This window comes from Harpia harpyja, chromosome 4, assembly GCF_026419915.1.
Source record: "Harpia harpyja isolate bHarHar1 chromosome 4, bHarHar1 primary haplotype, whole genome shotgun sequence".
Lineage (NCBI taxonomy): Eukaryota > Metazoa > Chordata > Aves > Accipitriformes > Accipitridae > Harpia > Harpia harpyja.
Genome location: NC_068943.1, coordinates 63,193,964 through 63,221,692, shown reverse-complemented (window position 1 = coordinate 63,221,692; position 27,729 = coordinate 63,193,964). Strand labels below are relative to the sequence as shown.

The 27,729-nt window shown below is 37.9% G+C and overlaps 1 protein-coding gene across 19 annotated transcripts in view; it reads right to left on the bottom strand.

The window, feature by feature from the left end:
• The window catches only part of EYA4 (EYA transcriptional coactivator and phosphatase 4), a 160,717-nt gene that overhangs the window by 28,280 nt on the left and 104,708 nt on the right, over positions 1 to 27,729 (bottom strand). For 9 of the 19 annotated variants that reach the window (XM_052784392.1, XM_052784391.1, XM_052784407.1 and 6 more), the window contains 9 exons: positions 25,669 to 25,793; positions 24,430 to 24,498; positions 19,022 to 19,114; positions 13,054 to 13,120; positions 10,980 to 11,122; positions 10,695 to 10,838; positions 9,616 to 9,695; positions 9,061 to 9,244; positions 1,499 to 1,635 (listed from right to left, as the gene is read on the bottom strand). In XM_052784392.1, coding sequence (XP_052640352.1) covers positions 1,499 to 1,635; positions 9,061 to 9,244; positions 9,616 to 9,695; positions 10,695 to 10,838; positions 10,980 to 11,122; positions 13,054 to 13,120; positions 19,022 to 19,114; positions 24,430 to 24,498; positions 25,669 to 25,793 — 1,042 coding nt within the window. The remainder of the gene's footprint in view (positions 1 to 1,498; positions 1,636 to 9,060; positions 9,245 to 9,615; positions 9,696 to 10,694; positions 10,839 to 10,979; positions 11,123 to 13,053; positions 13,121 to 19,021; positions 19,115 to 24,429; positions 24,499 to 25,668; positions 25,794 to 27,729) is intronic. The other 10 variants (XM_052784400.1, XM_052784399.1, XM_052784406.1 and 7 more) reach the window with 8 other exon arrangements.

The window sequence follows — 27,729 nt, the reverse complement described above, 5'->3', positions numbered from 1 at the left end:
ACCCAGGGGGGGCTAAAAGTCAACTGAGTCCTGAAGTTTAACCAACCACTTAACTGAGCAAGTTTACTCTGAAAATCAGCAAGAACAGTGTATCATGCATGGTAAAAAATCAGAAGGAGAGTAACTTTTGAACTCTTCAACCATTTCTTATTTGTCCTCTAAAAAGGTTTTCAAAAAAGCTGTATAACACAGATTTCAGAAAAGTGAAGGGGGTCAAACATAATTGTTAACTTAACTTAAGGATAAACAGTACTCTCAAGATACTTCTCTGCAAGTCTTATTGATTCAAGGTTCTTCATTTCTATTGTATATCTAAAATTGTCTTGGGTAAAAATGTCATACAGAATTTAAATAATATTGTAGCATAAAATGGATTATTCTAACTCAAAAAGAAAAATAAAAAAGGAGAGGAACTCCTTATATTGATAAGGGGTTCATTTTCACTGGCAAACTATAAAGGAGACAGGAAAACTGAAACGTAGTCTTTTCACTGGAAAAGTTAAATCCTTTGAAAAGCAAAAAATTTGTACGTTTCTGTATAAAAGCAATGGCATTTACATTCAGTGCCTAGCACTGCAGCCCACCCTATCACCCCAGGAGTGGCTGCGTGGCCAGCCAAGTCCCAGCAACAGTCTTGTCTCCTGCTGTACCCAGAGCTGGTCAGCAAAGGCACAGCAGTGGGGCTGGCCAGGGCTGCTGGCTCCCAGTGCCAGTCTGGTGGCAGCAGGGGACATGCTGCACTGGCGGGCAGCACGCTCCCCTGATGCCAGAGCTGGAGCGTTTCACACACACACAGGCACTCCGCTTCCTCCTCCTCCTCCTCCTCCTCCTGTCACTGTAAGGCAGTGCACTGCTAACACAGGAGTAATAAGACTGTAATTACTCCGTTGCTAGGAGGTTACCTGTGCTTTATATTGTCACCCCATATATTAGGCAGATATATTTCTTCACTAAGGCACTAATCTTGCACGTACTTAAGTACAGCCATAACTTCACTGATGTAAGCTGCCTCATTGAAATCCACTGACATTACTTAAAGGCACAAGGACAAACCTATGCATAAGTATTTGAAAAGCTATGGCCAGATGATCCTGCGTATTTACACTGCATTCATAAATACATGTAATTAAGCTGAGCAATATATTTGAGGTTTCCTATTTAAAAAACTAAAAGAAAATGTGACAATTTTGAATACAGAAGTCTCACAGTTTTGTGGTTCTATTGCATGAGAAACTGAAAGACATGCAGACTTACAGCTAAAAAGTGCAAGGCTGAATCACATTTACTTTTCTGCCTAACTTTGTCATCAAGAACAGTAATGTCTCATTGTACAAGTATGTTAAACCACCAACTAGTATCTGTTATATTCAGTTAGTGGGACTGAGTCCATAATGTTTTCTAAAATGCCTTAAGCTATTTCCACAGCTGTAGTTTTCAAAATTTACTTTTCATCAGAAGAAACCTCCACATTACCATTCATCAGTTACCGCAGGCATACCTCCAAGTCACTGTCCGGAGGGGGTGATGGATTATTCTTCCGCCCTCTACCCCGAGACTTTGACCCAGAACTCCTACATGTTCTCTCATCAAGATCTTTGATTGGCGTAGAGGGGCTCTGCACTGTGTCAAACTCCCCTGTAAAGTCAACCATTCATGGCAAAATTAGTGCTGGATTTTTAAATAATAAACTTTTTTTTCTCATAGCTAGACATGTCAGTATGCAAACTCAACCACAAGATGCACTAAAAAAGTTGTATAAAATGAGTGATAACGTGGTTTGTCTTATGTAGATGGAATCTGCAGATGTCACATACACTTTTGACTTTACCAAGGAAACGTTATAAACCTTAGCAGAATAAGAGAAAGATTAAAACGACACACATGCATGTGCAGACATACATACAAATACACATGAGCACGTGCAAAATATTGATAGATCCAAGGAAGATGCATTTTAAAAGTCACACTAATGACTTCTCAAAACGTGAAGTGCCTTTTAGTTAAAGTAGTTCATTTCCCATGTTTGGAGTTCAGCTAGACTTATTTCCAAGTCCTGTGTTACTTTTACCAGAACACCCTTTGGCACATGTCCACGCACCAGAAGAGCCAGTCAGCTTCCTGCTTCACGTCCTCCTCCCATGTCACCTGCTCTTTAGTAGATTCCACTTTTTTTTTTCACCTTAACTCTGCCCATAAATTGGCAAAGTCATAATATTAAATGCAATATACCAGTTACTACCAGAAAGAGGGTGAAGTCATATTTGTTGTATTCTGATCATCTTTCTCTAAGTATCAGCTATTGTCTGCTGTCAGAGGGAAGATTTGCTACAAGAACCTTTGGTTTGGTGTGGCAGAGTTGCTCTTAACACTCAGGCCTACCCCGACTTACGCGTTTAATCTACTTTGCCTCTGCTGGTAACGAAGGGTTTCAGAGGTGATCAAAAACCAGTAGCTGTATAAGTCAGACAGACTGCAGGAAGGATGGCATGGAACTTCCCCTTACAAAGTACTTTTATGACACAGCTCAGAAAACAGAAAATATCCTTTTCTTCATAACACAGTACCTTCAGTGACCTTTTAAAGCTGCTAGCAATAAATGCAGTTTGGCTAGGTACCCGAGTGCTAAATGACATAAATCCTCCTTCATCATCTATCCTATTAATGATTTGATTTTTCTCCATTAAAGAAGGAAAGGGTACAGCTTAGCTCTGACATCTACTACAGAGTTTGATTCAAGGGAGTCCTTGTGCTGCATGTCATTGTGCGTTTCTGGACCACTTTGCTAATATTTGTTAAAAATGCTGATGATGGCACATCTGCAGAATAAATTAACATGTGGTACAAACATTTCCCAAGAATCATCTATGATGTGTCTGATTTTGAGCTGGAATCTGAACATTATTCATTTTTACAAAGGAGCATCACTAAGGTCACCAAAGTCCACCAGGCAACAGAGAAAGCTGCCAGCAGATCAAGGAGAGTGATTTTTCTGCTCTATTTTGAACTTGCAAGACCACGTCTGGAAAGATGTCTAGTTTTGGGTCCCCAAGTACAAGAGAGTTCTTGACAAACTGGAGTTAGTCCAAGTGAGGGCCACCAAGACAGTTAAGGGGCTGAGCACATAGGAGGAAAGGCTGAGTGACTTCACAGCCGTATACAGAGAAAGGACAAGAAGCAACAGACAGAATTCACAGCAAGGGATATTCCTGTTAGATACAAGATAAAAATCCTTCACTGTCAGAGTGGTCAGGCTGTGGGACAGGTGCCCAGAAAGGCTGTGCGTTCTCCACCCTTGGAGATCCTCAAAACTCAATTGGACACAGCCCTGAGCAACATGATCTTAGTTGGCTCATCCATGAGCAGGTTGGACCAAAAGACCTGCAGAAGTCCCTTCCAGCGTGAATGATTGAATGTTTCTGTGATCTTCCCTGAGTCATTCACCTCATTCTCCCTCCACAACAAAGATGAAAACAACTCTAGTCTAGCAGGCTCTAAGAAGAAAAAATAGACTGCAGTCTCAATTAAGTGTCTATGCATAATGTAACACAATAGTTAAATTCTTAATCTCTTCCATCATTTATTTATACCTTACAGTGAGCCACATACAGAAGATTATTAAAATAAATACACTGGGAAGTTATATTTATATATCTTGACTTGGAAAATACTGTTGTATTTCTTGGAAGAATAAGATTTAAGCCCATAATGTCACATTCCTGAATGGGAGCTCTAGACATTGTGAGGAAAGAATTCAAGATTCAAGGAAAGGGGAGAAGAAGAAAGTTAGTTCCCAAGCCTATTGATAAGGACATTTATCTGGAGAAGGACATACCTATGTTCCACTGCCTTCTCCAAGGCACACTGGTTTATTTGACTGAATGACTGATATATATGAAGTCTAAGACATATGTTCATGACCAAGAATCCACATCTCTGTACCCTCAAGTAGAAAGTGATGAATCCTCCATGAAACAGGAGAAAATCAAATCTGTCTCTCTCACTTCCTGGGAAAGTACTCAAATTATTCTGCTATTGACTGGAAGAAGATACTACCACTTTTTCTCAAATTAGGTGATGACTAATTCAATGTCACAAAACCAACGTGCTTCTCTGCTTGTGCAGAACAGAGACAAACTTTCAGGCAGCAGCAATTTGAGAATTTATTCCAGGTATCATTTTAGGCAGGTCTGTCTGGATTTGGATGAGGATCATATGCATTCTGTAGTAGTTTCTCTTCAGCCAAAACTCTTACTTGCCAAGAAATGAACAGCAATATCATGTCATGAATAATGTTCCCATGCTGTTTTTACTTTGTCCCTACAGAACGGAGAGAGAATTCTTGTTGACTAATCATTTCTATTCCCAGCACAGTGTTGATGTCAGTAAGGACACTGCAGGCAGTGGAGCGATCAATAAGGTCACATTATCTTAGTTGTTTCTCCATAAGAAGAACAGTAAATTATACTTGGGTAAATGTACAAACGTACAAAAAGATGCTTCATAAACAGAATCCTCATGCAGCAAAAACCTACACTGACTTCAAAAGAAGTTCTGAGTATGCAAGAGTTCTGTATGAAAATATAATTTCCTAGATTTTTCTGACAGAGTGGAAAAAATATCCCAAAACAAAACCCCAGAAATGAAAAGGCAAAAATTAAATAAGTGAAAATGAATGTTTACATTCTTACAAAAAAATTCTTCATATTTATAACATTTCAACATTTTACAACAAAATCAAGACTCATTTCTACAGTAATGTATTAAAACATCTGTTCTCAATGACTGTGTTTACTCTCATCTACCAAAAATAAAATATAAAAAAAATCTTGTTCTAAATCTTCTCTGAAAGTATCTAACAACTGAAGTAAATAACTTCAATTTTCATTTAGCATTAGCCATTACCAGTTGCCCCAGGCTTCTGCTTGGGTCAATGCTGTACATGATTGCATAATTATCCATTAATCAGTACTGTAACTAATCACTGTACCTTGTAAATTCTAGATATTTAAAGCCAACTTTATTTCATTACGCTAATCTCTAAATCAGAATGAGCAGCTGTCTCTTACTTGAATGCAAGGTATGCATCTATTTTAGAACTGCAGAAGTCAGTAGTGCATGTTTTTTGGAACAACTGTAGGCTTAATTGCTTGATTTGCTTTTTACCAGCAGCAGGCTAAAGGAGCAACTGCATTTTCTTATCCTCCCTTTGCTTTAGAAATGAGGTCAATGCTGATAAAAGGAAAACTTACTAAAAATTTAGCCATGTAACATAAAAGAATGTGAGAAATTCTAGCACCAGAGTTCTGAAAACCTTACCCTCATGAAGAGTTCTTACCGCAGCTCATATTAGATAGTAATTTTTATTGCACGTTTGAAATTTTTTAGCTTTTCCAATATTCAACATATGCCTAATAGATATACTTCATAGGCTTCTCCCACTGGAACTATAAGCAGCATCAGAGATCCAATAAAGCAAGAGGAAAATGTTAAAACCAGAACATGGAATGACCACTTTATCACAGATGTTCATACACATACTCATACACTGGTTCATGTCCAGCATGAAGCCTTCCATGCCATGGAGACCTTGCAGTAGCTCCAGTTAAAGGACAAGGAGCTACAGCACTACCGTTACAAAAGGAGGTAGTCTTTCATACCCAAAACATTGTTTCCCACCAGTAGTTTGATGTGAACATCCTCTCCTCCCTGTTTAACACAGTTGTGCCACTTAACCAGGAGAAAAGTGTTACAGGCACAGTTTGCATACAGACCTTTGTGCTGTTTTTCATAATGCCATCTCCTGGAGAAGCTGCAAAGGGTGATTTCACTGTGGGTACCAAATTAAGAGAGACCAAGCTCTGCTGCATCCCAGTAACCGACTTGGAGCTAATATCCTATGATATCACCTCACCTAAATCTGGACATATGAAAGTGAGGTGCCTAAACATGAAGCTTTTACCCAGGCTCCCTACAGACCTATTTCCTCTGATAGAATTTTATCCACCCTAGATTAAATGTACTAATGTACTCATCGAATATACTCAAATGTACTCATCTCCTGAGGCAGAATCCCTTAAGGATTCTCCTGACTTATCCCAATATGAGATGGAGTGCCCCTGGAGATACCTATTTGTCTCACAGATACTCTGTGGTAATGAGTGCATTTTGAAAAATCTTAATGTAGAGCAGGCACAATACAAACACCGAAGAGAAGTCCATGGGAAGGGTAAGGAGCTGAGCCTTACACAGATATGGGATGGATGAACTTCTAAGCCCCTTCATACTCTCCTTACAGATTGACTTTTGTTACATATTCTTAGCAGAAGGAGCAGTCAGAAGATGGCTTCAACATTACAAACCTCTTTTTTCCTGGCTTGTAATGTGTTATTGCTTGTTATGAGTAGCAGAAAGAGTAAAGTCTGTTTCAATTTTCATCCCATTTTCTTTACTCGGTCAATAAATGTAACTGATATTAACTCTTGATCTGATGGGGCTTTATTATGAAAACATGAAATCCTGTACGTGTGGAGAGTACTAGAGGCTTTGATTCGTTATTTGAATTAATAGCTAGCAGAGATGGCAGAAGAGTGAAGTGCCTTGCTGTGTTTAATCTTAGGTTTAGTTGGAGTAAGTCTTAAGGACCGAGCAATAAAGGCCTGTTAGACCGCAGGTGAATATGGTGAGTGCTGAAGCTCTGCAGTATGATCTACTGTATCTGAAGTGATCTCCAAGACACTGCACCTCACTGATGGACATTTATTTTTACAGTGACACAGAAGGACACAGGCATGTCATGTATTCGCACAGTGGGTGTTGCACTCTCAGCAGAGAGTCGCATGATCAGTGCAACACTTCACAGAAGTAAGGCGTGTGGGCAGATTTGTAAGTTCAGATGCACAACCTACTTAACAGGAAAACAAGTTCATATGCTTAAACAACCCACAAGCAAGAAAAATTCTTACTGTTTCATAGATGTGAAGCCTTCAATATTTTTTCAACCTGTTCAAGCTATGTAAGATTCCTTTCTTCTGTCAATGCTATTCAGTACTAAGGGAGTTTGTAATACTTGATAAACTACACAGCGTTTCTAGGAAACAGATACACAAAGGACAGACAGTATGGGAAACACCATCTGATTTTCTCAAATAAAAATATGGGGGAATAACAAAGGAACAAAGAGAAATACACAGAACATGCACAATTATCAAAACGTCAGCTGTGAGTACTCATCACACTCTTTTAAAAATACTTTACATATGATTTGTGTCTGTTATGGATGTCCTGCAGCTATTGAAATGTCACTTGATTTCAAGTTACCTCTTAGCTCTTTCTTCCTAAATTTGCATTCTGAGACTACTGAGTAACATTTTACACTTTCATCAAAACCCAAGGGAATGTGTATCTCCCCATATCCGTTCCATACCATACCACAAACATGCATGTGCACACGTGTGCGTGCACATACACACAGACTTTAAAAATCAGCCCGAAGAAAACAGCTGGCAAGGAAAAATTTCAATTCATGCAATTAAAATTCCAATGTTTTTAGTAAATTTAAGCAGGTTATATGAAGTATGAGGCCTCGCTTATACTTTTCTACACAGTATTACCCTTCCTTTGTACAAATTCATTATTATAATACATTAGTTTTTCTACTATACTTCTCAGTGAGATGTTGCAGTTAGGATGAGAATCCAGAAAATTTATGCAATGAGTTTATTTTGTGATTAAACCCATTTCCCCCCTATTCAGAGCCTAATCCAAACCCCAGTTTGCTAGTCTTTTTATAAATGCTCACAGTGTGTGGGTAAGGCAGACACTACCCACGCTGCATAAGGGAAGCCAGTGTCCCTGAAAGAGATTGGTCTAGCAACGCTGAGCCAGGCAGCTGGCACTTGATAACCTCTCCCATAGATGCTACACACAGCCTTTGTAAGCTACTAACGTTATGAATATATGACATAATACTGAACTAAATCTTTAAGAATGTCCTATATAATAGAAACAGTACAGGTAAGTGAGCATGAAAAAGCAGGCTCTGTTCACCCAGTAAGGATACCACCCTCATCTGACAGTGGCTGTGAATTCCTAAACTATCCCACCCAGATCTTCATAGTTCTGCACTATACTATGCATAATTTCAACTACATAGTTTTAACTTTCCTTTCCTTTAGTCCCATTTATATTAAATGGGGGAAAATAAATTGGTGAGATGTTCAGGAACTTAGAAATCTAGCATAAAAAAAAAAAAAAGAAGGAAATCCATATTAGCATTTGTGTTTGCAGAACACACAGAATGGAGCAGGCAAATGACAGTGAACTGGGTTATAACGATAATGAGCAAATGAAGAGCTGCCATTATCCAGCAGCGGGGCTCTAAGAATAGAACTGTGCAACAAAATACTGTGTTGTAGTGGATGTGCACAAGAGGGCAGAGTTGGGCAGGCAAATTGAGTCTCCTGAGGTCTCCCGAGAACGTTCTTTTTGCAACATCAACTACTTCAATGATATTTTTTTAAAGAGACTTGTGCTAATAACCAATGACTCTATTCTTAGTCACCTAAATTTGTGAATTGGCAAGCATGGCTTGTATACATACATAAAGCCCATGTACTCTTGCTAGCATGATTGGGGCATAATTAAATGAACAACAGCATCTTGTTTTAAATTCTTCACAGCAATACTTCAGAACATGTAGGTGGATACAGGAATGTTCCACTGTCAGTAACAGGAGAGCTCACTGAATTTTTATTTCAAAATTTACTAAAGGTTTGTTACCATAAGGTTGTTTTTGGTACTAACAGATCCCTACCAGACTGTTGTAACTTTTTCAGGACTTCTCCTTACACAGACAACCATCTCAGTCGGCAAAGAGCTTTCTTTAACTAACAAACAAACTAGACAGGTTTCCTAACTAAACCAAAAAAAATCTTATTTTGGCTGCTTTGCATGATAAAGTTTTCTGAAAGGGATAAGCTTAAAATGTCAATATTCAAACAAGGTTCATATGAAATCTTGTCTTTATACAAGTACAAAATAAAATATAAAAATTGTTTTCACCTGAATGTAGATCTGTACCTGGTTGACTAGTCAGGCCAGGGAGAGAGTCCTGTAACTGGTAGGTTGATGATGATGAAGAAGTGCCATCAGCCGTGTTGTTTGAGGTCATATATGCACCATATGTTGATGCTGAGTAATACTGTGCATATTGATTTTGGCCAAAAGCTGTGTATGATGGATAATCCTAAAAGACCAAATGCAGCAGAGTACTTAAGTAGAGTTACAAGTGATTTTTCCATTAAGTATTCTAAGTGTGCAATCATATGATTTTTGCAAGAGTTTTGGGGGTTTAGTTTAGATTTTTTTTAATTTAAGGATATTTAACATTTTTTAATTTAAGGATATTTATGAAAAGACTACAGGGAGGTTGCTGAAGTATTTAAGTGCCACAAGATGCACCTAGGCTTCCACTGGGATTTTGCTCACTTTCCACAGAAAATAGCATTGAACCACAGTGAGTCTAATTCAACACAACAGATCTAAATTAAAATAACATGCTGTCATTGGAGTTATATACCTTCTGCAATTGACAAACAAAAATGTTAATATTCATACCTGTTGTGAACTACTGAAGTTTGTAGAATTTGAAACAGAATTGTTTGCATAAATAGTGGATGATGGTGTAAAACTAGAACCTAAAATTAAAAAATACAATTAACTGTGAGAACTTGCTTGTGAATCAAAATAGAATTCTGAATACAACAGTCCATGTTAAGCTATAGATGAATCTGAAGAACAAACAACTTTTATTTTGTTTAAACAATAAAATATTGTAATGAAACTTTAAAAGAAATTAAATGCTACTTCCACGCATACAGGCATACATTCCTCTTCACGCTTTGCCAGGAAGGTATTGGCAGTAAGTCATTACACCAATCAAGAAAGCATTTTTCAATTTATTGCAGTGTCTCACCTGTCCTCAAATATTGTTTTTCCCTTTTGCCTTCATTTCTATGTTCTAACAGTTTAGCGTATGTTCACTTACGAAACAAAAAACTTTTCAAAGACTATTTTAATAATCCAGGTGTTTTTAATCGATCTGTAATGAGGTATGTCCTTGTTTTCAACAGAAGTCAGATGATTCATATTGTAATTTGTAATATTTAAAAGATTAACCCTTGTATAAGCAGCTTAAAAATTATCCAAATAAAACAGGTTATCAATGACCAAAGGGTAATAAGTGAATTAATAATTGAATAATAAATGAAAGAATAAATATGAATTAAGGAGAAATTTTAACAAATTCTGTTAATCCAAAGAGAAACAAGTATCAAATGATGTCATGCTCAGAAACATGGAAACAAGGAAAAGTGATTTGTGTACCCTAATAAATAAAAGAAATTCTTGAAGTCCTGCCATGTGATTTCACCCCATTAAAAAATGAACGTGCAAATAGGGACTGCATTGCATGACCAGATCTAAATTAACAGATGACCAAAATGAATACATATATGCATATTAGTACTGGACGATAATACATAGCTTTAAATTTTAGAGGTAAAAGTAGCTGCCAATGATAAGCACACTTGCTGGAGTTCACAAAAATGAACGGAAAATACATCATAAATATGAGGGAAGAGGGGGCCGTCGGCAGCAGCGGGATGGGATGAGCCCTGACGGTGGTGGCTACTCACCTGGCATCTGATAAGAGTAGGGTGTTTGGCCGGGCTGTGGGGTGGAAAACCCTGGGCTGTAACTGAGGCACCCACTCTGCAGTGGTGATTGGGTCTGCGAGAGCCCACTTTCCGTCTTGATGCCTGGCAACATTACACCCAAATCTGTATAAGAAATTAATTTTCAACTGATTCTTTAAAATATTTTCTTACAGTTGGGAAAATAAAATAAAAAAGAAGCAAAAAACGTTCACGTCAGCATTGCTTTTACTTCTATGCAAGGTGAAGAAATAAGAGGTCAAATACCGTAAGTGGGTAAGCTGTACGGCTGTCCTGTCTGTGAGTAGGCTGTATAGACCGCTGGTTGCTGCATTCCTGAATACTGGGTTTGTCCGGCATAGGCAGACATTGTTTGAGCTGCTGGTGTAGAAAGAATGTGTGGATAGGGCCTAAATATTAGGAAAAATAGCATTACTGTGGCAACAAATACTTTGTATGTTGATTCAAGCAATAAAGTAAAGAAAAAGGTTTAAAGATGTCCAAAGGCAGTTCATTATTCTGCCAACTGTTCCTCTTCTGGGATTTATTCCATCCCCCGCTGAAATAAGCTGAAAACCATTCTGGCTCACATTCCCCAGGGCACGGTGAATATTTTGTGCTGTCCCATCACTACAATTTAATTCTCAAGCTGCTGTGTCCAGCTCTAGGTGGACTGTGCCACTGCTATATGGCTTTATACGGATTTGACCCCTTTCAGCTGAGATTGGCACGCTTAAATCAGAAAAGCCCCCATGCTGTTTTAATACAGTGGAGGGAAACTTGGACTAGAAGAATAAAGAAAATACAGAGGTAAACATTAAAGCTACCACATTATGTCCTCTGTGTACAGTTCTGCTTCAACAGACATCCAGCCTCTGGCTTCAATGGGAGATGGATCGTGCCCATTGAGAGCAGCATGAAAAATATTGACGGCAATACTTTGGTAACCAGATGGGCTTTAAATGTTTGGAAAATATGGGCTAGGGAAATAGAATGGAAATTAAAATAGTCTTTTATTTATGAATACTGGGGTTTTATAGAGAGATTGAATAAAATCAAGTTTAAAATTTTTGCCCTCCAGAATTGCAAAAACATACAGTGAAACATTTGTCTTGGATTGTTTTGTAAGTCAGGTAAGACTTTATGGACCAAGAGTTGAATAAACACACTCTGTAGAATTACGCTAACTGAAACCTGGCCATTAAAAGCTATGACTAAATTTCAGATTCTAATTTTTTTTTAATTTTTTCTTTCTAATTAGTTCAGTACAGTTGGCAGCAGTTACTATCAGAAAAGGATTACTCATTAATTTAGACACCAATAAATTACAACAGTAGATTAAAAATTCTATTAAACCTTGTAATGTATTTGGCCAAAAGTATCTGATATAGTTTGCCAAAACCTGTTTTAAGTGGAATGTGGGCTGTTCTTAGTTTGGACACCTACTTTCTGTATCAATAAATACTGGCTACCATGATATGAATGCAAATTTTTTAAAGAAACTTGAAAAAGCCTCATCAACTATAGTTTCAATGTTTTCTCTGCATCAGTCACACAGGTAGCTGTATCAAATACACAGAAACAAATAGATGGCATACTGGTATCAAGCACCCTTGTGTACAACACTGATTGTAGCACAAGCAAACTAATAGACTGCCAACTGCAGTGGTTTCATATAACTTCTTCAGTGCTTTTTCCTAAAGTTTCCACTCCTGGATTCATGTGATTGCCCAAGAGTCTGTTTTCCTCAAAAAAAAAAGTGAAAGAAATTTTCTATTCCTAATAACGCCCATTAGCTTAAAAATAAAAAAAAAAAAAAAAGAGATTAAAAGCTAATCCAATTTATTTGATTTTTAAATCTTATGATATCGGAGAAGGAGGAGGAAAGGGTGGTTCATGACTGTGGAATGTTTGGAAGTGTTTGGCAATGTTGGCACTGGGAGGGTCTGCGACAGGGTTACCCCTCAGTATGCATCCTGCACATGCAATTGTGATTTCTAAATATAAACTGTGTTCTTCAAAATATGCCTGTATAAATTGCCAGCACTGTTAAGATGCTGATGTCTGAGAATATAATAGTCCAATTTTTCCCTTCTGTTGTGTGCAGATATTCAAGGGTGTTTCTTGTGCAGCAATACTGCACAGAGCAGGATCTTACTCTGCAACCACATGAGGAAAAAAAGAGTTGGAGAGAGAGCTATAATGGAGTCAGTACTGAGGCTTAAGTATTTTCATTTCTCTGTTTCTTCTGCTGATTAGCACTTGTTTGCAACAAACCACAGAACTGCCTATAGCCAAGGTCAATTCCCTATAAAAGACTAGAAGAGGTGCAGACACTAACTTGGAGGGATATATCTGTGGAGAGTACTGGTGCGCTGATCTTGGGCTGTAGCCACTACTTGTTATTACTGCAAAACAGAAAATAAGAGTACAGCAGTTAGAAACATCCTGAGACCAATACAGCCAAACAGTCTGAATACTAACACAGCTACATTAGCAGAGAAGCTTATTGAAATGGACAGCTTTTCAACAAAGTAGATGTCATCTGAACTGCAACATCTTAATACAAAAATTTAAAAACTCCCAAATCATTCATTGTTGTACAGAACTCTTTAGCTGGTATGGGTGTGTCGTGTTTTTTCAGCTTGACTGACAACTTTCTGAGTATATTGCAGCAGCATATATTTCATACATCATCTGTGATCCACACACCATAGATCTTTCAAATTTGCAAGTTGTATTAAAATTGGTAGTTAAAAAGAATCTTGTGATTTAACATATGGTATTGCATGGGATTGAAATAACATACACATACACATACTTTTAAAGTCTCACATTAACAAGTTTAATTTTAATACTGGACAGGAAAACCATGTTTTATATAGGTGTGGTTAATTTTAGTCAGCTTAGGTGACGTAGAAGATACAGGATTGACTACTAGAAAATAAATATCAACAGGCTGATTAGAACATATCCACTAACAACAATATTTTTATTTCAAAAGCAAGCATGAACAATCCTGTCCAGTAGCCATCAAAATTGTATACGTCTATAATATTCACAGCTGTATTCTTCCACGAAAGTTAACAGAACAATAGTCATATCCCATTAAAATTTCATTCAGAAGCAGTGCTCAAACTGGATTAATTCCAAGTGTTTGGAAGTTTCTCTTTCCTTTAGCCATCTGTCTTGACTAAGACAGATGTATTCCAAATATATGTACTCTAAAGTGTTGAACCAATCTCTTCAGAGCAAATCCATACTGGGCAAATATACAGAGTGTCTTTATTAGGCCATCTGCTGTTCATTCACTTTTCAAAAGATTAAAGTAGTACACAACGAAGCACTGGAATTTCTTTAGTCTAATCAATCATAGTTGTACTTCAAAGTGTACCCTCTTCCTGAGTTGTTCGTAATGGTAGTAGAAATGAACTTTCAGAATTATATAAGTGACAAATAGGTTTAGGTTCCTAACTATTTTATGAAACATGATATATTTCTACATTCAGGCCTAATTAATGTCTTTGAGACCTATTGCTTTGAACATACGCAGAACTTGATATTTTTAAAGCTAGTTTAAATGCATTTAGAACATGAAGGACTTAAAAGGAAAATACAGTAGAAGAAAAACAATTAGCTTTTTTAAATGTGCAGTTGAGCATGGCTTGAAAATAAAGAAGAATTGGATAATAATTTTTGGAACATGTGCAACCAGATTTCATAAAAGAGTTGCTGACTGAAAAGATATTGAGGGTTTGCCTGTGATGGAAATCTGCTAAATTTAATTTTGTGTGGCTATTCTTTTTTTTTGAGATGCCTTTATGTGGTTTAAGCTCAAACCACAGAGTGATCCACTAGGTGTGCATACAGCTATTCCCAGAGTTAGATGAACCTATAGCTGTATGTATCAACATGATCAGTCCACAGGACTCTAAAGGATGCTCTTGGTTATTTAAGGTTCAAAGAGTAACTAGTCTTCCCTGTTGTATCCCTATGACCTTTCTAAAGACAAGCAATACCTAACAGAGTGACCTTGGTGATTCTCAGGGCAAGGAATGTTCGTGATCCATTGTCGGTTTATCGGATGTTTTTGCCCATACTGCTCCACTTTTTGTTCTGATCATTTGCTGGATGACAGCTCACTTGATTAATCAGTTTGGTTAAAGCACATTTACCATTCCACCACACCTGATGCAAACTACAAAAAACTAATTACTGTTCATTTAAATCACTTGAGCTATAAAAACCTAATGTTTTTCAGAAAAAAAATGTCCTGCCTGCTTTTTTATTCTTTTTGCGTATACCTTATTTTATATATTCAGAAAGGAAATAAAACACTTTTGGAAGGTGTCTGGTTTTACATTTCCTTTTTTTTTTTTTTTTTTCTGATTTCCCTGATGATACTGCTAGTTGTAGTGAAGAGGGAGAAAAAGAGGCAAGTGCCCCCAAAGTAAATTGTATACCTTTCAAACGAGAAAGTCTATTCCTTTCATTCCTTCCCTGGTAGCTTGTCCCATCAATTTGTGCACTACATTTTAGACTGTGAGATGTCTGAGAAACACAGGGTGTAAGACCTACCATAAGAGAACATTATGACTGAGTAGAGCCTGTGGACTACGCCTGTATCTCAGAGATCAGATTGGTAATTCTAAGGATTATCAAACTTAAATAACTTTCACTGCTGGATAGCCTCCTAACCTTACTTCTGAGGACTGTTGGTAATGGAGGAGATGGTGGAGGTAGGTTGTTATCTTTTTTGTAACTCTGCCACTTTGTATAGCCATTTATATGAATATGTTGCTTGTATTAAAAACAAAATCAAAACTGTTTCTTCTCTGAAAAACTCAGATATTTCTAAGACTTCACTACTTGAATTTGCCAGAGCAATACTCTTCAGGGCAGGTATAAGGCCCTTGATTTCTCAAGTCTCACTACGGTGCTGAGGGCATATTCCAGTCCCCACTAATGTTGATTCACAGAAGGGACAAGAAGCTGACAGCCAGCTCTTTACCAGTTACCCTGTTAGCTCTACTGGCCAATGTGGCTGTGGAGAATTTAAATGACCATAAAATGTTCTGATCGCATGTGTTGCATTCAGTATATTAACAGAGGCTGGAATTTTGTATTTTTTCATTACACATCTGGAAAATCCTGTGCGAAGAGGTTAGGTTAAAAGGATCTCATTTAAATAACAAATCACAATGTCTACACACAAGGGGACCACGTAGGTTACACAGCAGTGGTGTTTCCTAACTTCACCTTTATATTCTTCAGAAATTGTTTTCTCTATCCTTTTTGTGTGTGATAAATACTAAGTAAAAAGGATAATGAGAACTTCAAATGTCTCTCTCTCCACTCCATTAAAATGATAAACAGTTCTCAAATTAATCCAGTATTGTAAGCAATATAAACAGCAGAATGCACGCGCTCACAGTACAGCAGCTGCAGCAAATTCACAGAGTATGAAAATGCTCTGTTCAAGGCTGTTCAGCTCCCCACATCCTGTGAATACCCACCCCAATGGGAGTCTGCTGCAGGACCACAAAGCTTCACATCAAGTACACCGATATTAATTACCAACTGTCATTCTTTGAAGAAAAAGGAGGAGGAAGAGGGGTGCACGAGGTGACTCTCCACCTGGATAACCCTTGCTAAGAGGCACAGTTTCTCCCAGGGGCAGCTCTGCAGGACAGTGGAACCAGAGCCCTGAGCGTGAGCTGCAACACGTGAGCTGCAGCCCTGAGCAGGAGCTTGCCCAATCGCCTGGGCAAGACCACTGTGGCACCTGTCACTCTAAATTCAAGAGATCTATATGTGCTTTATTTTTCAACTCATCATACAAAAATCGGGGTTCATCACAGTTACCTGGGAAGCCTAATCTGTGTCTCCTGCCCTACACCTCGCACAGTCTGTTTCACCATCACTTTGTGTGTTACAGCTGGCCATTAGGGACAGAGCTGCCTACTTTACACCCCACAGGGCTTGTTTAGCCTTCTGCTCAGCTCCAGGACATGTCAGGGGCTTTGACTGCCCTTGAAGCATGGAAATCAATTTTAATGGGTAGAATATTTGAAAGAGAGGATTTCTGCATGGCAGATTCTCAAAGGGGTCTCAGCACCAGGAGTTCTCTTTTCACGCATGTCTTATTTCATAAAATATTTAATAACATACCTAAATCCTTCCCTACTCAACAAAGTATGCTTGAGTCCTTCTGACCCATGGTTGTGTAAGACAGAGTAGGTAACATTCCTGCTAGTGGCCTATATGTCCAGCCATCCTCATGAAATGAGCTCACAGGTGCTCTGAAAGCCGCAGGAAAGTACTAGCATTATCACTTTGTCATAGTTGGGAATAACACACGTGTGTAACTGATTATTAGGAAAAAACAAACTGTTCGGTGTTGGGCTTTGCTATGCATTGTTTTCAATTGCAGCTGGTTTGTCTGAAATTATGTCTTTCTACTAGTCAGTATTTATTGTCTTTGGCAACCCATTAAACTTCCCAAATAACCAGTTAGGTTAAAAGTCAGAGAAATACTTTTTTGTTCAGTTTTTATTGTTCTTTAGCACTTCTTCCACAACCAAATGGTCCAATTGGCAAGTACCAGTAAAAGGCAAGTGTGGAAGTAATGGATTTACTCTTTATGAAAGGCTCAGTGCATTATCAAGGCAGCTCTGCGTCTCACTCTGATGATGAAGACTGCACATCACCCAGACAGGCAGGTTATTGATTTCCCACTGTGAATGACCATACTCATTTAATACTTGAGTTTCTGGCCTAAACTGACAATCAGGTTCATATTTCTTTTGAGTATGCAGGTGGCTAACAGACAAAAATGATTGTGTAAGGCTCAAATTCCTGCCTTTTTTTGGAGGCACCAATTGTTTCCAAATCTCCTAAGTGTAGAGATCTCAACACTTCTTTTGAAATTAGTGGAGGCTAATGGGTGAGTGGCACCTGGGGAAATCAAGCTGTTACTTAGATATCTAAACCTGAATTGGAGGCTGCAATTTTTGGGAACCCTTCATGAAAAAGTCACCTTAGCCATGTGTTACACAAGGCATCCAACTCAGATGTCTTAAATACATGGCAGAAGCTGATAAAATTTCACCAACAATGACAAAAAACAATGACAAATATAGTTGAACATTTTATAATCTGTAATTATTACTAATAAAATTTTAGGACAGAGTAACAACAGAGTGAAAAAGAAAAGCTAATTTTTAGCCAAGACTATTAATTTTTTTATGGAACTGTTAGACTTTAAGTTGATGGGGTTCCTTTCAGTATAATCATAATGAGGATGTTTCCATATTTTCTAATCAGAAATAGTATACACTTGCTTTACATCTCACAAAAGACCTTTTCTTCAGACACTAAATTTGTTATAAATACTTTTCTGCATAACCAACTTTAGAGTATATCTGCATTTACTGATGCCTAAAAAACAATTCCAGAAACATACACTCAATTTTAAAAACATTTTCATTACACAGAAACATTGTGATTTCCAAAATATTTTAAATAGGGCTTGATGACCTAAGTCTACTAAAGTAATAGTAGTATCAGTGTGGATTGGCAATTCCAGGCTTCAGTGACATTTCAGTCAGGCCATCACTGAACTGGTATTTTCAGATGCAAAATTTATTCTTCCCCCTCTCCTTGTTAATATTATTATTAGCAGGATTCAGTTTAATGATTACAAGGCAGATTATCTGTACTTTTCCACAGTTCCCCTTTTAATAATTTATAGGAATCTACTTAAAAATTGCTGTTTGTTTGAATTTTTTAAGAAGAAGTAACTGAAACTTATGATTATTTAAAGTAAAATATAGACAATTTTCATGGAAAGAAAGTAGCTTATCGCAATTTGGTCAGTGTTTAAACTAACACACTGCTCATAGGAATAAAAAGATTAGCACTGAAATATAACCCTTAAGATTTTAAATTTCACAAATTAGAATGGCTGTTACAAATACAATCCATTTTTTTCTGCCTAAGATAGTACAAGTCTAACACTGAAAAAATCTACAGTACAGTAGCAACATTATTACTATAAGATTTTTGCATACAGTAATCATCTTAGGCATCATTAAAGCTTTTTTAAGATCATAGCTCATGAAAACTGTGAATTTTCATTTACAAAAATGAAAAAGCTATTATTATTATTATTATTATTATGTATTAAAATGTTACTTTATTGTAGTTTTTTAAAGATTGCTTCCATGCAGTGAAATGTTTATTAGTCAAGGTTATTAAATGCTATATTAATGTGTATCTAACAATATGTGATCTTATTATGGCTTTACCTGACCCAGTAAAAGTGTCAAGCGATCCATCTCCAGTTGTAGTTGTTGTTTCACTGCTGTTCATGGGTTCTGTTTTGACTGCAAGAAGAGACACTACATAGAAGAATAAGTAGACATGAGATTTTACTTCTAAATTTATATTGGAGTCCTCATGCCAGTCTCACTACTGGTAGTCCAGCTAGAACAAGCATGCGGTGCAACAGCTTCGACCTTCACTCTACCACTGTATTGAGACAATCTATACTTGCTCTGTCTGGAATCGTCATGTATCTACATGGCTTTTTATCTGTGCATTTGTCTATCCATTGGTTTTAGCAACTGGGATATCTTCTGGGGAGACTTCAACCTAAATCTAATTGATTCTAACAGTTCCCTGAGAGAAGCAGAGAGGAAGGAAACATTAGCTGTCAAGGGATGTAGCACATAACAAAAATAGTTTTGCCTGACAAGTGAAACAATAATAATATGGTTTCATGCTCATATAGAAGCAAATTACTTTCACAGTGCCAGCATTCTGCCTTTCCCCTTCCCCTTTTACAGAGTCTGTGGGGGGCTTTTTGATCTAGGTCACCAGCAAGCAATTTTCCATACATGGAGAGAGAAGTTTAAAAGAAAAAAATAGCAAAAGAACTAGAGTAGGACACAAATGACAGCCACGACAAGTCAGCTTCTAACTCAGAGATTATCAAACATTTGGGTCCACTCTGAACTCAAATTATTTCTTAGGGATCACCATGTGCTCTTACCATCCAAGCTATAACTGAAAGCACCACAGAGGTAATCTAGATTTTATAATTTAATGTGTTACCTGAACAGACCACCTGGCATGGACTTTTGTAATGGAGTTTGGGAACTACCCTTCCAATTGATGTGGTAAGAAACAGCGGTACAGAATACACTGCAGCTTTTATGAGATGTTTGACTGGCAAATGTGGAAACCCTCAACATGCTATCATAATTGCTTTGTGAAGGTCAGTTAGAGGTGCGAGTGAGCGTTTATCACGTATATATCAGCAATTTGCTTATAGATACCACAGGACTGGTTGCTGCCTGGGGGCGCGAAGCGCAGTGGCAATGAGGACCTGCACGGGCCACTACCGCGGTCGTACGCCAGGTATTGAAGTTCCAAGGACACAGCTGGGATTTGTGGAGAAACCTTTGCTGTGACAGCCAGGCTGGCAGAGTCCCCCCCAGCAGGTCTAACATACGCCAAGCAAACGCATTCTCTGCCAGCCAGTTACTTGACTCCTCTGAGGGACATCAGCTAAGCTGACCAAAGCTCTCGTCTGTCAACATCACTGCATCCACATTTGACTTCACTGGCAATAGTAAGGGGAGGGGGGAATTTCATGTTCTGAGCTGGCAATGTATTTACAAACTATGGCTCAGATTCAAGTCACCTAACTTAGGCATAAAAAAGGTGCATAGTAATCTCCGTTTATGTCGAGTCGAGAAAGAGAGGTACTTCAGAGGGCGATTCAGTCCAAGTACAGCCTGAGTTGCCCTCGAGTTCACCATCCCTCTTACAGTCTGTAGGGGAAAAGGTGGTGGATGAGCTAAATAAAGGATTTGTTTTTTTCATGGGAAAAATGTCCCAAACACCACCTACAGAACCACTCTGCTATTCTTCCCTGTGTCTGTGAGCACCATGAGGAGCTCACCGGGAATTTCACAGCTACCAATATGGCCAACTGGGATGGCCCCTGTGTGAGTTACCTCTCCTACAACAGCACACCCGACTTCCAGTCACACTGCTTAATGGGTCTTACTTCAGTAAGTCAGATGGGATGCTGCAAATGTGTACAATTGCACAGGTGGCCTACACTGAATTCAAAGGGATGTCTGTTTAGATCAAGTAGGGAACATTTGAGAAATGGGGATGTACTTGTCTCTGTGCCAGGGAGAGTGCCCTGCAGTGTCGCCAGTGCCCCAGTGCTAATCAAACCAAGTAGCACCTTCTTACGCAAGTTATACAGTTGTATCTTTCCATTTACTGTGCGAGATTAAAAAGTATTTGAATGTGCATCTTTTAAATGTAAACTTCTTTTCATTATCATTTCTCTTTAGTAAAACTGCCACACCCATATATTCTTCCTGCAAGCAGCAGGATATTAATTCAATATGAAATCATCAGGGAAGAATTTTAGCCACATTTTTTCAAGCTGCTGTGTACTCCTTGTCATTTTGTTGGCTATTATCTTCTCATTTAAAAAAAAAGCTGTGACAAAAACTACACAAAATGAACAAAGTCATTCAGAAGAGTAATCAATCATTCCCACTTCTCTATTTAGATGAGAAAGATGAGATCTTATTCTCATCAGATCAATAAAATATACATCAAGAAAAAGCTTAAGGGTCATTTGTCATAAAATGATTGCCTCCACTGAACCTCAGGCCTCTCAGTCATGTGGAACATTTATTGTTCCCTGAAGCATAAAAAGTAACTAAATTAATTTGTTTTCTGATTACAATATAGAGATGTCTGCATTTATTTCAGTAGGAGAATGAAAAATCATACTAAGTTGGAAAGATCTGTATTTTCCCCTCTGCAAATCTTCCTTTGGTCATATTTTACTTTATAAGATGCATAGCTCTTCTCTGCAGAGTGTGGACGTTTACCTACATGAAAAAAACCTACTTTTTAGTACCTTTATCTTTCTGTTCAAGAAGGTATTCGACTATTGCCCATACCGAGCTACAAAACTGTGTTCAGTATTGCATCCAGAAAGACACTCCAGTATGTGCCTAACTGTTTTATTTAACACAAACTTCAGTAATGATTTGAAATGTTTACTTTAGAGTCATGTCTAGTTCTGGTTAATGCCAGCTGCAGTGCACTTCCATCACCACCAATAGTCACCATCTTTCTCTCTCCCTGTCAAGCAGAAAAGGATCTAAACCAAAAGAAACTCTCTCATGTACTTAACTTGAGGAAAAACACCATATTGGCACTGTGTTTTGTTGAAAAATATATGTAGAAAGTATTTTTATATGTGCTTGATTTTAAACAGTTCTACTTTTTTACATTCAGATGTTATCACAGTAAGGAATTCATCAAGGTCTTTCCTCAGTGTAGCTAGAGAGTTGGACTATTATCTTTCTTTCTGTTGCATGTCATTAAACCAAGAGGGGAAAAAAGCACAAAGCTAACTAAAAAAAAAAAAAAAGAATTCCAACAACAGATCAAAAACCCAGGAACATTTAAAGCTGAAATGAAAATAAAAGCACAGAATCATCCCTATTTTTCCCACATGCAAGATAAAGCGTGGTTCTGATACTACTATGGTAACTGCTCTAGACATAATGCAAAGACTTAGGGGTTTGAACCAGCATTTTGGATGAATACTTTAAAGACTATACATTTAATATTCTGGTTTTTAAACTGTGGATTAGTTTTAATTTTTTTTCACATATTGAAAGAGTAAAAATAAAATGAAAAGCAATCTCAAGCTGGAAATACATCTGAGCGTGGCTAACAGTGAAGGCTGCACATGCTCACAGACTAGACCTACCACAATTGTCATGGGCTGGGGCGTATGATGTCCAAGGACAGACAGAAGAAGCTGGGCTTGTTCTGTCCTAGGAAGAGAAGGCTGAGGGGAGAGTTAATTGCTGTCTGCAGCTATCTAATGGGAAGGTGCAAAGATGACAAAGAACAACGGCAGACTCTTCTCAAAAGACGCCCTGTGAAATGACAGGAGGCAACAGACACAAGCTGCAGCAAGGGAAAAATCCAATTAGATGTAAGAGGAAAATTCTTCACCGTGAGAGTAGTCAGGCCCTGGGACAGGTGCCCAGAGAGGCTGTGGCACCTCCAGCTCAGAGATACTCAACACTCAACTAGACACTGCTTTGAGCAACATGATCTAACAGCAAAGTTGGCCCTGCTCTGAGCAGGGGCTGGCCCAGCTGACCTCCAGGGATCCCTTCCAAACTGAATTATTCTAAGACGAACTCAGAATACAGCTCCCAACAGGCAACAGCTTCTATAATATAAGTTCTTTACTTGATGAAAGGACTTAGCAGAGCAACATGACTACTACTCTGCCAACCTCTTTTTTTCCTAAACAACCTCTCTATGTTAAGGTCTGAAAATGAACACAGAGTTTTAGGGGCAAGAGATGCTACTACTATGCATGAAGCAGGACAAGCAAGTACAATAACTATTAGAGCAAACAAGTCTGACTAAAGGCTCATGTAAAACAATGGCTTGTCATAGGAATGATTTTCCTCTTTCTTTTAGCAAGCCTTAAGGGTTTTCCAAGGAATATACTCAACTAGAAGCACAGATATAAACGTTCTACTGCCTATGGAAAATCAGATTTAATGCAAGTAATGCAAGGTCTTTCACATTACATTTCCTCACTACTGATAATTACTACTGAAATTATTACTTTCCACATTTATCTGAACATGCTGAACAGTTAACTGAGGTGACAGACTAAGTTAGCTCAGTCCTTCCTTTAAACTTAAGTTCTTGCAATTGAGCAGAAGCATTCCCACGGAATCAGTTATTCTAGAGCAAATGATCTTTTGTGCTCAAGTCTGAACTTTTTTTTTGGTACATTCTCTCTGGATATGTGGCTTACAAATGGCAAGCTAATTCTGAGGGTTTTTTTAAAATGAAAGTTTTTGAGATCTTCCTAACTTTAGTCCAAACCTGTACAGCTTAAGCACCTGTGTAATGGCTTGTAGAGAGTCATGGTGACACATGTTTACACCTACGATTAATCCCGTATGTAATGCAAGTGTCACATATATAATTATTATTAATCATTATAACTCATAACAATTAATAATACATGAGAGAAAACTCATAAATGAAAACAACAGCTTGGAAAATTTGGCCAAATGTTTGTAAGGTGGCAAGTTACATGTAGTAGCACGCTAGACATAAGCTTTAATTAATAACAAAAGCAGTAGTAGGAAAGCAGTAGTAGGAGTAGTAACAATAATGTCAACCTTGATTTGTGCTCAGGTAATCATGCAATGTTGTACCTAAAAATAAAAGAAAAACAAATGGGCGCTCTGTGGAAAATCCATTGGTCTGACTTCCAGCAATGCTGACTACTGGCAGTTCCCAGCAGTGTTGACCACCACGGGGCAATCCCAGTCTCTCAGAGCATGTAGACAGTTAAGCTAATTTTAAGTGGGTTAAATTCTCCTTGCTTATCAAATGACTTGCAAAGTGTGGTAAGATAACTATTTATTGCAGCTTCCTACCAGTACCAGTTTTCTGGCTGTGGGAAAGGCATCTGAGAAGGGGTGGAAAAAAAGGGGTGGGGAAAAAAACCCCAGAAAATGTTCAAACAGCATAACAAAAGAACAGAGCAAACCAAGAGAGATGTTACACAGCAGTCACGGAGGCACACCACCACACACATGCACTGTACCAAGGTCTCTCATACTTGTTGCAGAAGAGGGAGTACTGCAACTCAGCAACCAGTCTGCAGTGTTTAACACAGTCATGTTGTCTCCTGAGAACAGGAATGGTATAACGGTTCATTCTCCCAATGTCTGTTCAGTGTACATAATAGTCTTCAAGGCAAGTATTTCAGCCAAGTCTTTTACCGGCATTGTATTGTTTTTGTAAGTATTACTTTAACTCATTTGTTTATGCAAGTATAATATAGAGGCATCTAGTTATTAGTGTTCTTTAATGATATGCTTGAAGTTTTCCCTTCTCTTTATGCTGGAATAAGTATTCTATGTAAAAATATAAATAGGTTGAACCTTAACGGTTCAGCCCTTCTCTGCAGAGCTCTGTTACCCTCACAGGCACATACACTTTTTATTGACATTGACAGATTTTTTTTTTAAATAGGGATAAGTGACTAAAATGCTTTACATTGTGGCCAGAAAGAACAAACTACATTTTTTTTCTTGGTGCCAACTGTTAAAAAAGACAGCAATGTATAAAATCCAAAAAAGAGGGCTGAAACTCTAGCTTGACTCATATCCACGGTGTCAGTCTCATGGACACTAATGGGAACAAGACTCCACCTCAGAATGTGGTACCCTGCCTCCCACTGCTCCAATTCAGCTATGGCAGAATCTATTATCTGAAAGCATTGGAATGTCTGTGTTGTAGCTGCATGGTAGTGCCGTCCCTACAGTAATAGATAGAGCAGTAATAAACAGTTACTTTTGAGGAAAAGCTAAAACTCTCTTTATGACAAACTTTCACTACCTGCCAAGAAGTGGAATTAGCATATTCATCAAGTAAAAAAATTACAGAAGCCTAATTTTGATGCATTTCTTTTGACAAAGCTTTTAAATGAACCTAAATGGGTGTAGCTCATGGTATAAAAGTAAATTATTACTCAGCAATGAAGTGCGACACGGAAAATGCAATCTATTTCAAGTTACCAACAGGTATAATCAAATCTTTAACACTTTGTTCAAATCAACCATTCCAAGATTTTCCTTGTTTCACCTTTGCACAGTTCTGCCTCTTACTTCAGATGGTGCAAATCGAAGAAATGCTGTTGGAATTAGTAGATTTACACTGGTATGACTGGCATTTTTTCATAATTCTTGCTGGGTTTATAAATGGGTTTATGCTCATCCTTGAAATTATGTTAAAAAATGCATATGACTAAAAACTAGACAAAACTTTCTATGTGTCAGCAGTGTCTTATACCTACCTCCTGTTCCATTTGTTGTAACTGATGTGCTACTGAGATTAGGTTTATCCAGTTTGGAACTACCCGGCGCATCATTACTTCCAACAAGATTATGAGGACTGGCTAGATCTTGCATTTCCATAGACCTGTTAAAGAAGAAGGTGACAGTATTTAAATGCATTGTGATACTATCTATAATAATCTGCTTTTTCTAAAACAACTTTTTTCACAAGGAGAGTTTGTAATGCAGCCAGATGAACAAATCAATACAGGTTCCTTTAAGGTTGTCTTTGCTTTTTACCAAACCTAGGAAAGTAGCTAATAATTTGATGTGAACAGCAACAATGCCAGTATTTTTCACTTTTCCTTTAGATATTATGGAGTAAATGATGACACAGGCTTACGAAACTGCTCAAAGAGCTTGTAAAAGATGTGTATGAGGGAGTGCATATATATGGATGGACAGATGGAGGGATAAATGGATAAATGCACATATATAGGTATTTCTTAGAAGAAAACAGAAATTAAGTGAAATGCCAGTCATTAAACAAAAAGCCAGAATAGGAACTTCTGCCTCCCATTATCTGTATTCCAACCACCAGCAGTCACTGCATCCACACTAAATCATAGCAACAGACCATACAGGTGAATGAACAGAACTTTCACGTACATCTGTAATATTCTTCACTCTTACAAATGCATATATTCTTACTAGCTCACTTGATTTTTTTTTCTTCTAAGTAATTTCTAGGAAACTTGCAAAATTTCAAGTGGATTTAGACTGCAATGGATTTCAGCGTCACAGTTATACTGGGGGCCTGTGGACGGCTTTCATTCAGTGACAACAAACTGCCTTTCTCAGACAAAGCAGACAAGGAGCATTTCTTGTTAGACCGGTAATTGCAATCCAATTTGCAGTGTGTGCTCGCCTATTCCTTGCTTCATTTATAAATTAATTACACAGATTTTTTCCCCAAAGAAACATTTTTGCTGTATATAAGCAAAGTTGCCAGCTCATCTGCAACAGGAGAACCATTTACCATATGCATACTACAAAGGCCAACAGAATGATTGCCTTACAGAGCCGTAAAAGCTCAATTACATTGTAGAAGACTGAAATGGCTAGGAAAGAGATGAACAACTGGGATAGTTCAGTAAGAATAACTGCTGCTGTATATTCATATTCTGACCAGGAAAATCAGTGGCAAATCATTAATTTAACTCCCAGCATCTTAAGTATTTATTGCAAGTTTCACTTTGAAATTGCCTATCTTCTGTTCGTCACATATCCTCCTCTCAGGGAAAAAAAACCAAACAGAATCCCACCATCTTTCCATCAAATATGGGTCTGCTGTCTGAATCTGGTTTTTTACTCCAAGATAAGGAAAAGAAAAAAACCCCACAGAATTAAAATGTCTCCCATTTTGAGCTCCTAGTTCCATTGATCTGGATGCTTTAGCTTGCCTCTCATTGCATTCATTTAACCCAAGACACAGATTCAGAGCTTTCATGTCTTGAATATGTTCTAGGAAATGTAGGAAATACTATATCTCAACTGGGAAAATGCACCAAGGCCTTACGCAAAGGCACACAAAGCAAAGAATCTCATGTATTCCAGTAAACGCTCAAATCAAACCTGAGATGCACCGATACTCCACTGACAGGGCAGCCTCCCCAGCAGCAGTCTGGATGAGCAGGGGAAAACTGATATTGCAGGAGGCCATGCATCAGCAGGTAAGAATTTTATAGCCATATTCAAGGAAATGCAAAAGCATAAACTGAGATTTGAACTGCCTTGACCCCAATTTCTTCATCTAATTGTATATGCATTTCTACACGTCTGTCAACAGTGCATTATATTTATTGTCTACTGGAAATGTGATCACTGTTAGATGAAATAAAATGAACTCAAGTGGTTTACTAGTCCGTCAGTTTTTGTTTAGTAGTTTCTGTACAAGGATAGCAGCTAAGGGTTAAAAAAAGTCTGTGAGTTTCCATCTTGTATGTATTTAAGGGAGCAGGAGAATGCTACACAAAATAAACAATGTGTGTTTCATTGCATATACAGTGTAATACTCCCCA